The 10980-nt window shown below is 38.1% G+C and overlaps 1 protein-coding gene across 6 annotated transcripts in view; it reads right to left on the bottom strand.

Moving 5' to 3' along the window:
• Nucleotides 1–540: 540 nt before the first annotated feature.
• KCTD16 (potassium channel tetramerization domain containing 16) overlaps nucleotides 541–10980 on the bottom strand; it is a 316913-nt gene continuing 306473 nt past the window's right edge. For all 6 annotated transcript variants that reach the window (XM_089336024.1, XM_089336023.1, XM_089336026.1 and 3 more), the window contains one exon: nucleotides 541–10803. In XM_089336024.1, coding sequence (XP_089192150.1) covers nucleotides 10349–10803 — 455 coding nt within the window. In that variant the 3' untranslated portion in view covers nucleotides 541–10348. The remainder of the gene's footprint in view (nucleotides 10804–10980) is intronic.

The following is a 10980-nucleotide window of genomic DNA, read 5'->3' as shown; positions in this document are numbered from 1 at the left end:
AAATGTCAAGGGTGGTGTTGATATAATTTAAACAGGTCGATTTACTTTGGACAGATTATCATGTTTATTAGGTTTGACCCAGCGCTCTGCTGATTCTAAAGATGTGGGGTCGGGAACCAAGACCACCACTGAAGTGCCTTCAGCCAACACAGAGATTCTTGATTCCACTGACTAGACTCTACCTCCAGCAAACTAAGGAGTCAGCAATCTACACATCCCATAGGCAGTTTTCAGTGGCACTCTCTGCAGTGTGACTCCCCTAAGTTTATGCCTCAAAATGTTTTAAGAAGGATACATCTCTAGTAATTCCTGATGCATTTCCTTGGAGCAGAAGCAGGGTACTGAGGGGGCTTGGAACTCCATTCACCTACATACCCCCCCCTCATTATATACAAAAATATGTTAATCTGTTCTTCTCTAAACTAAGCATAGTGTTTTAAGAAAAATTCTCCTGATTCAACATCTCCTTTGGAATCAAATGATAAATAAATGATAGCAAATGACAAGGGAACTTGAAGTCAGGATAACTGAAATTCTCCCCTGTGCTTGAAGATTTTGAGAAAAAAGCATTCATTCCTCCCAATGTTCTTTGATCTCATTGGAACATTTAATTGCTAAACACATTGATTTTCTTTCTTATGCTTTTAGGACCACATCTGTAGGAGACCTGTGGAAGAAATGAAGGTCTGTACTCAGTGTACCATATCTATGGTTGGGTAGGTACACCTGACAGGTCCCTATGTGGGAGGAGTCTGTGCTTGATCTATCCGCTGAGCAGTGGGCTGGGAGCTAGGCTGTTTCTGAAGGTGTGGGCTGTGTGCCTACAAGCTGATCTCAGGGGGTGCCAGGGAAGCTCTGTTTGCATAGGCTGACTTTAAACATTTTTCACAGTCTCCAGTCATATGCAAAGCACATGGTTATGAATGAGACCATAAGTTATTGTATCCTCAAGAGTGCCCCAAATTCAGTCATCCATTTATGTCTTTAGGATGCCAAAACAGTCAACTGATTTTTTTTCTTTCATTTGACTATCCGTTGTTCCTTCTTGGAGCAACTATTTTGGTATTTGTACAAATAGGTTTAAAAGAGTATTTGCAGGAGACTAGGAAGTGTTTGGTTATAATTACAATGTGCCCTTGAGCATTAGTATCTATTTATAATATGCATATAATAAATTATTTACTACAACTTTAAATAATGAAACAGTTTTTGGCTCTATCTACAAAATCATATAGGGCTGCTAGGGCCCCATGAGTGACAAACAGAAATCAACAGAGAGATATTAATCAGTAAGTAAGTAAAGTGCCATTATGGCGATAACCACTGAGATTGTGCTATTGTACACCTACTTTTTCTTTTCTTCTTAAACATCATCACTAATGCGTCGGTTTTGTGTGGGTTTGTTTTTTGTTTTTTGCAGTTTTTCTTTTTTGGAATGACCAAGTTTTAAAAAACATAGTTTGAAATTCCAGCAAATGGCTGTGATAAGAAAGCCAGTTAGTTTGGCATTTCCTTAAATGCACTTTTGTTTGGTTTTATATCTGTAGATGTTAAATCTAGATATTTTGATTATATTATCTGTACCATAGATAAATACATACACTCATAGTGGTACAGAACTTTGGATATCAAACTATATTAGGCTATCTAGGAAATAAATATAAATTGTAATAATAACAAATTTCCCAAACTCAAAAATTCCAGTTTCAAACTATGAGTTTTGCTTATGTGAGCATATGTATGTATAGATATATATATATATATTTAAATAGATGTACACAAATATATACATATATACACATTGTATACACAAACACATATAGATGCACTGTCTTTCCCTCACACACACACGCACACACGCACACACACACAGTTTCAGTGCAGTTTCTTTTCTGCAGCTGCCTCTCAATTTTGCAACTCAAAATAGTAATGATGAAATGCTGGAGAGAGCTAATCATGTAGGGTTCCTAACATATCTTGAATTAAAAGCTGAAATTCTTTTTTAAAAAGCTGAACAAAAAGTCAAAAAGTGACAATAACAAATACCTACTTAGGCAAATATATCAACACACATACAAATACACCTACTGTATGCATCCACATTTGGTGATCTGTATACAGCACATCAAGCAGTCACAGGTGCCATCCTCCTGACATGCAAGCTAGCATAACTCTTTGGGTTTCACCCAAATGAAACAATCACCAGATGTTTGTTCCACAACATGACTGCCCCTTGATAGGGTTTGAGGCCTCAAGTACAGTCTGCAACAGGAAAAACTCTCTCCAAATCTATCAGCTCTACTTTTCTCTAATAGGGAAGTGCTGGACTAATGGTATTTGCAGATGAAAATATTGCCTACCCTTTGTTTAGAGTAGAAAAGACAAGCAATAGACAAACTCAAAAGGACAGAGAGAAGAGGATATATGATGAGGTGGTTAAACCATTATCCTTTGGGGTCCAACAAAACCAGATGTAAATTAGCTTTTGTCACTGTGAAGCTATAGGTCTTTCAGGTATTGTTTCTATATTGTGAATCTTATTGATGTCATCTGAAAAAATAGACAGTGAAATGCCTTACTTTACTGGGTTATTATAGATTAAGTGAGATAAGGCATACAAATCACTTAAGAGTTCCTGGCACATAATAATAAATCCTTAATACACATGATGTATAACAATCTTTAAACTACCATTCCAGAATGTGGCAGGAAATACATATAGAGATTATACTCTAGGATTTGTGTGATCTGACTTAAGTTATTTATCAAAAATTCAATTCCATAGTAGATCAAAATGCTCAGCACAGTGGCTTGTGCATGGTAGACACTCAACAAATATTTCATGAATGCGTGCATGAAAAAATAAATGAATTTTCAAATTATTTAAACGCTCCGGGTTCTGTCTCTCCCTTGTGTAAACTGGGAATATGATGATCCAACCTTTCTTCTATCCCTGTGATATTTGTTTGGTGAATTAAAAGAAAAACATATAATTATTTATGACAGAAATGTACTTTGTGTGTTAACAAGGTCAGTTCAAGCCAAATAATTAGACTGGGCAGCTAAGGCTTGCACTTAAACTTGCAGCATTTTTGAGAACAAGGGGATGTGATCCACCCCTGTTTGAGACTTGGAAAGGTATTTTCCAAGATCTAAGTGCCACCTTTAAGTAGTAGATATTCAACCCAAAGAGACAGAGTACATGATGCACAGTTAAAAGTGATGAAAGTGTGGGCCTGCTCTGAAAACCTTATCTCCATTACTGGTTTCACTTCTGAGATCACCTTGCTGTCTACTTTTAATTAACTTGACCAATATTTCTAACAAGGTCACATTAACGGAAAAGCCTTCTGAAGTGCTTCCCAACAAACATATTTAGTTGTTATAAGGTTATAATTTTACTTTAATGAAGTAAAATTTTTCTGAGGCAGGAAGATCAAAGAAGAAGATCGCCCCTTAGACTACAGGTCTGCAGCCTCACTACCAGAACCCAGAAAAAAAATATATTTCTGTCTAAATCTCAGCTTTTGCCATTCCATTGAGCTAATCTGATCTAACTTCAAATAAACAACATACATACTTAATGTGGTGCTAACTATTGTTTTATTTTATCCTATGTCTTGACAAGGAAGTCATTCTGTACATGGCACAGAAAACTTACACCAACTTTTAATTCAATTTCCCAACCTAAGCACCATCGACATTTGGGGCTGTTAATTCCATTGTGGGGAGCATTCCTGTGCATTGTAGGATCTTTAGCAGCACCTCTCAAGTTGTAACAATGGAAAATTCTACCAGACACTGCCAAAAGATTCCTGGAGCATCAAACCAGCCTGGCTGAGAGACACTGTGTGAAATGCACACAACCCCTATACAAATCCAAGAAGAGTTTGCTGAAGTTGTTTCTGTCTCTCACATAATGGGATAAAACACTGACCACTGACTTGAAATGAGACAAACTGCTGATAATCAATGTGAATTTTACATCTATTTTATCTGTCCAAAAATGTGTTCTCTTTTTTTTTTTTTTGTGGGTTGGAGGAGAAAAGATGCCACTCCTGATTATATGAAAATGAGGGTTTTTCCTCACCAAAACTCTAATATTTGAATTTCATACCAGAAGACTAGCTTCTTCCACCCTCCCCAAGGATTGATACCCACGAGAAAGATACACTACTGGGCTAAACTGTGAAACTTGCAACCAAAGGTTTTTTCCATGCACCTGGATGGAATTCACATGTGTGTTAGCCATTACTGACTCAACACTAACCTAAAAACTACACTTAGCAGTACACACACACACACAGAGTCATCACAGAGAAACTCCCCACCGGTTTATTGTACTCAATTCTGCTCTCATTTGAGATTGGATGGAACCTACAACAGTAGGCAGAGAATTTAAGTTATCTCGATTTTATTGTGCAAATGCAAGTAAATTACTTAAAGGTCAGTTCTAAGAATAAACTGACAAGATGAAGGAGGTCTGTGGTGAGGAGTCTGACTAAATCGTGTAGTTGGCACCTAGGGGCTTTTATGAAGCGGAGCAGCAGCAAAGTTACTTTCATCCTTCTCTAGAACAAAGCCCTTGATAGCTGTTGGGCCAGGAAACATTTTTCATTATTTTTTTAAAATGTAACTTCCTTAAATAAAGCAAGGGTGGCTATCTAAGAACTTAAAAATCTTTATACAATTAACAACACAAGTTGTTTACAAACAAAGAGAACATTTTTAAAGGTTAGGAAGCTGGAGCAGAAAAGGAATCCCACTTGGGAAGAAAGGAGAGAAAGAAAGAAACAGAATCAAGCTGAATATTTCTACTGTTTTAATCTTGGCAAAATGATCTTAATTAGCAAACCGTGTTCATCAATTTCATTAACTAATCCTCATTTTCTTTTAGCAGTAACCTTTATCTATTCACTGATGACCATGACAAACACACATGCAATCCATGAATTCTCTGTTTCTTAGGACAGTTGAAAATTTGGTATTTATCTAATTATTTTGCTTTATGCCAAATGGATCATGGAAATCCTTGAGAATTATTCTGTCTAAATAGCCATAGTATGGTTATCTCCTGGACTCAGAGTGAATGGAGAATTATGGAACATCATTTCCCTTTCTGCCATTAAATATGGAATTATGACCATTTCAAGTTCACTCATTTGCTTCCTTTGCATTTATTCTTATACATGTTTTTTTTTCAAGATTTTAGTTAATGCTCTAATTCAAGATCTTTAATTATCTTATGCCTCCACAATCCTGTTTGAGTCGTATGAGAAAAACCTAGCAGTTCAGAGATTCGATATCTTATTGGTAAACATAGGTAAAGTTATGAATCTTTACATATTCATTTTAATGGCATTTGTTGGTGCAGTTAATGGAAGTACTTTTGGCATCAAATACTTCATTAAATTTATGGATCACTCTCTACTTCCTCTGATTCAAACTAAGAGCCTGAAAATGAGTAACTCTCCTTGGGAGAGGTTATTGTTTTCTCTCCTTGTGGGTATCATTAGGATGCATCTCATCCAGACTTATGCTCCCATCTACCCAGTGATAAAATTTTAATATTTCAGGTTCTCAGTTTGGCATTTTAAAATATACACACAATTTGGGGAGACAGATATGATTGACCAGCAGACAAAATGGCAAAGGGATCATGGAAACCTGATCTTGCCTCTACCAAGGATGATGTCCTTCTTCCTGTCTTTTTCCTTAAGATCATGAAAAATGACTGCTTTGACTTACAATGGGAAGAAGTGAGAGGAAGAAGCACTAGGAAGTGAGAGAAATGATAACCTGTGCATACTCCCTACACAACAGATTCTTTAAGTAGGATCCATAGGCCAGCCTCACCAAAATCATCATGGAGGCTAGCTCCACATGAATATCCTTTGGCCCTGCTCAGATGTAGTCAGGGTGAGAGACTCTCCGTTTTCACAAGTGCTGCAACTGATCTTGTGTATACTAAGTGTAGGGAAACACTGCTAAGAACTTTTCAATGGAGGCTACTGGGAAAAAGAATGCCCATTCCAATGTGTATAGCAAGACAAAAAAAGAAAGACATTTCAAACAAATAAGCTCCATGGTTGTGTCACAAGGCTATGATTATTAAAGTTTAAGACTCTTTCCTTTTAGCTGGAGTAGAAAACAATAACTATTTCATCTAAACCTAGAATGATGAAGGCAAAATAAATCAAACCCATTCCAGTAGGTTTCATTTTGTCTAATTTCTCTGCAGATATTAATCATTGTACAGTGTTGTAAAAATGACGTCTAACCTCATTGAATTCAGAATACAGAATACTCACTCTGATTCTTTCTCTGGTGTATTATTTTGATATTACAAATAAAAGGAAATAAAATGGAAGAGAGTTATCAAAATTGCAAGATGCCAAAATACCAAGACATTAAAGAGAGAAATGGCCCATGCTAAACCTATAACCCGGCATGCAAATTGGCAAAAACATACACCTGTTACGGAGTTCTCATGAGAAAAAACAAATGCCTTCATTTTTCCTTTGGATATTGTTATGTCAAGTGGATGTGACAAAGAACTCTTCCTAAAATTTCCAAGAAAGAAACATTCCAAGAAAGTTCCAGTAAAGATGATCTACAAGATCAAAGGTGGTCAAGCCCACAGCAAAGTACCTAAGGGTAGAACATACCAGCATTCGAATGCTCTAAATTAATCCACTATTGTACAAAGAAAGCTGTAAAGTTAAAAGTTGTAGCAAAAGCAAATGTATGAGAAACAAAATTTGGTTTCCATTGTGGGAACTGGTGCCAAGTAATTTTGCAAAATGACATATATGCCCTGTCTTTTTCTCAGTGAAGCCTATTTTTCTTGGCATAGACTAAGGATATTCCAAGAGGAACATAAAACCAAAGAAAGCAGAAATAATTCAGAAGTGTAAGTAATAGTATCGAAAAGGACCAGAAGAAGCAACATACCTGGGCCTATGGTTTAAAGGGCCTCTGCATCAGCATGGTCAATGTAGAAGTGCTAAGTTCCGTTAGTAAATGTGTCCCCCAAATGATTCAGATGAGATAGCTGCAACAATTGGGAAGGAAGGGCAGAGGGAACCCCTATGATTGTGCACCCATCATTCCCCCTTTTATTTAAATACACCAGGCCTGCATTTCCAGTAAGAAAACTGTGCCTATAATTTCAAAGGCTAATGTCACTGTGCATTTTGGAAACCACTTCATTTTGTTGTTCTTATTACCATATCTCAGTACAAATTCTTCTTAGCAGAGAAGGAAGAAAACACTATCGCAATGATCTAGCTGTTTTGTTTTCCTGACTTCTTCTTCTCTTGCTGAACATAGATCACATTTTTGATACTGGTAGGAGGGCTTTATAAATATGTCCCTGACTTTAGGAGACCCACCTACTCTTAGGGAACGACTTCCCAGAGCTCATTAGATCTTAGCATTAAAGGATTTCCTATGAGTGAACCCAGGTTAGGGATCTACACATATGATTCCCTCTTTGTTGAAATGAAGAAACTACTAACATTGAACAATTTATGGCACTTCTTATAACCAATGTTCAAGAAGTAGCCAAATATATTGTTCTGTCAAGAATTGAACTTAAAGTTTTCAAAATTATTTTAGATTCAGGGAAACAGGCCTGATTCAGTCTCCACCAGGGCTACTCTAGCATTCAGTCTCCTAACTCGCTTACCCAGCACTTTCATTTCCAGTGCTGCAGGCTACAGGGACTTTGCCTGGCAACTCCACTCAAAGTAATAATGAAGATTCCATGTACCTGGTTCTTCCTCAGAGCCTTTCCCTGGAAAGGGCAATATCCACCTCCATGCCAGCACCCACACGAATGAACATGAGCTTGATATCTTTGCTATTTGCACTTCATGCCATGGGTGGGTACCAGCCAGAGCTGGCCAAGAATAAAAATGTTGTTGTGTGTTTTTAAAACAAAGTCTAACTACCAGTTTTGTTCACTGTGGAGAGCAGGGTGGAGGGTGGGGTGTTTAAGAGTTCCTGCACAGAAAAATTCAAGACAGTTTGGGGGCTGGAGTAAAAGTGCCATGAACACTTTTGTAGCAGGGTGACTGCCACTCTGATTCTTTGCAGGGTGTCTACTTTGATAACATTGTAGTCAGATCTGAAATTTAAGGATGTTGGGACTCTGGGCATTTTAGTTATACCCTGAACTCTCGGAAAGCACTTCCAATGACTCTGCAATAATCATTTAACTAAAACGAGTTTCAGAATATTTTTACCAAATTCAACTTATTGATCTATTAACTCGTGATTATTTGCAGGATCATCTAGTATTAAGATGACTGTATTGTCATGTACTATCAATAAACCTTGAAAAGAATGAAGACATACGACAAACCAAGCTATCTTGTGGTTAAGATCAAATATCTGCTAACATATTAACAGATAAAAACAACACTTCAATTCATAAATTACAATCATCTCAACAACTGAACTCCCAAAATTAACTTTCTTTTCCATTTAAGTAAAACTATGCACCTCATTCAAACCATTAAGGCAGGAAAATATTGGCTAATTCTATCACCCAAGGGGAAGGGAAGAATCTAAAAATCAGAAATAATGTTATTAGTATATGTTATTAGTATATGCATATACTAATAACAGAAATAAGGATAGAACCTCTTGTGTAATAAATATGCCATAAGTTAAAGATTTCAAAAAGAAGAAATTCATCATTATTCTCCCCTCCCACAGACATCATCTACTTGCCTTTATTACTTGTGATATACACACACATGCACACACACACAATTTAAAAAATCAGAAGCACTTGGCACACAATGAGTAATTAAAAAAGCATTTTTGTTACAATGAAATGAATGAGAAATGTTGAAAATAAAAATTTACCTTAAAACCTGCATTTAACACAAGTCTACAAAAGAGCTATTGTTAATGTTAATAGAACATGAAACCACATGGTTGGATGACTATTAACAGGTTTGTGGGTTTTATTGTTTGTTTTGGCCATGTCTACACAGGTCAAAGAGGTAATCAAGAAAGTTGGTTTAGAACAAAGCTTTCACTTGGGAGCCCCAGTTACCTATATGGATTGTTATCGATTTCATAGAAATAACACAGCTAAATCTTAATAAGGACACAGCCAAACTTCAAAATCCTAATGGCAACGAAAACTAGCTAAAAGCAAGCAATAATGTAGTACTACAGGGCACAATTTTAATGAGAAATATTAGAAGGTATGTCAAATACACTTTCCTCTGAAATGAAACAAAACATTGGCCCTTATTGAAGTACTATGTGTTCTTCATAGTTCCCCAGCTACACAGCAACATGAAGAACTTAAATGTGGATGATGTATAAAGGCCACACCATTAAAATGCGGGCAGTGAGAACTCAGACACATCGAGATAGGGACGATCCTCAGCTCACAGTAGAGAAAGCTGTGTGGTGTCATTCAGTAGTAATTCCTGTGGGTGCAAATTTCTTTTTTAGTATAAAGAATGTTGGACTGGCTCTTCCCACCCTCTCCCAATGCAAAGGAAAAGAAAAGTGATAAAAGGGAGACCCAAAGTATTAAATTCCAAACCAGGAAGACAATCTGTTGCTAATGAGGACTGTTTGATATTAGGAAGGGTTGCCAAGAGAGGGAACTCTTCCCAGGAGGGCTTTAAGAAAGAGGCAGAGGCTCCTATATCTGATGTGGTCTAAGAGGGTGCCGCCGGAGCAGGGGCATAGCCCGCGGGATGTCCAGGCCCTGGGGCCTTATGCATTGTGTGTCTATATACATACTTAGTTGTGCTCCTGTTGCACAAATACTCATGCATACAGTCAATATAAACTGGCACATAGAGATCTGAGAGAAAAGTCATATAAATCTGCCATTCCCACCACCCACCCCCATGACCCCACAAACAAAGGAAAAAGCAAAATTGAAAAAAAATATCTAAACATATGCCATTGGGCTCGATCTCCTTCTATCACATCCTCATTCAAAGGAAGGAGGTAGACTGAAGAGAGAAAAAAACCCAGTTTGGGATCCATGACTCCCAAGGCATCTCAGCTACTCTTCGGTAGCTGGCTCTCAGTGTGTATAAGATACTCAGCTCATGGGACCAAGTTAAACAAACTGCAACAGCAAAAGAGATTTTCTTGTATTTCCACACCAGGAAAGAAATCTACCCTGTGGATTTACATGTTAAGGTGAACTAGGTAAAGTAGGCAGTAGGACATCAATAAACTACCATGTTCTAACAAATATGTTTCATCAGTTGTTATTTTTTCTGTAAAACATGAATTTCTTTTAGGAGGTTTCCAAAGTGGTGACACGGATTTTTTTCCTTCTCTCGCCCCCAGCCCTCCCCTATAGATGATACTTCCGCAATAGTTCAGATTGCCAGGGGTGTTTTCTCTCCGGGAACCGATCTGGAATTTTGATCTTTAGGAAATCCTGGATGCATTTCTCCAGCTCTTCCTCAATTGACAGCTTTTCCTTAACAGCTTTTTTTTTGCTGCTCACGTTCGACTCCCTGGAGCCCGAAGTCAGAGTCCGTAGCAGATCACTTTTCCGCCGCATCTCTGACTGCTGGATCAGCTGGACGGGCCCCTTCTTCATGGGACGGTCCAGAGTCTGGATGTTGGTCTGACGAGTCACGGGCCCACAGATGACCGTCTCCTGGGGGGAGCTGGCTTCAGACTGGCTGTCGCAGCTGGAGGTGGAGAGGTCATTGCAAGAGGTGCCACTCTCCCCTTCTTTGTCACCCTTGCCGTTCTTACAGCAGCAGTCACAGTGCGAGGATGACCACCTGGACGGCTCACCTGCAAGGGAAGCACAAGACCCGAGGAATTAATGACAGCTCAGGTTGGAATACAGCACAGCACTTGAAGACACATGCATGGATATCACGAAATAATGTACCAAGGAGAAATGGGGAGGCACACAGGGTGGGCTGCAACAGTCCCATCTAGAGGCCAAGTCCATGGAGGGCAGGAGAT

The sequence above is a fragment of the Oryctolagus cuniculus genome, chromosome 6 (assembly GCF_051225735.1).
Source record: "Oryctolagus cuniculus isolate XC-2025 breed Fujian yellow rabbit chromosome 6, ASM5122573v1, whole genome shotgun sequence".
In the NCBI taxonomy this organism is placed as follows: domain Eukaryota; kingdom Metazoa; phylum Chordata; class Mammalia; order Lagomorpha; family Leporidae; genus Oryctolagus; species Oryctolagus cuniculus.
Note: the sequence above shows the minus strand (reverse complement) of the source record. Positions and strands in the feature narration are given on the sequence as shown.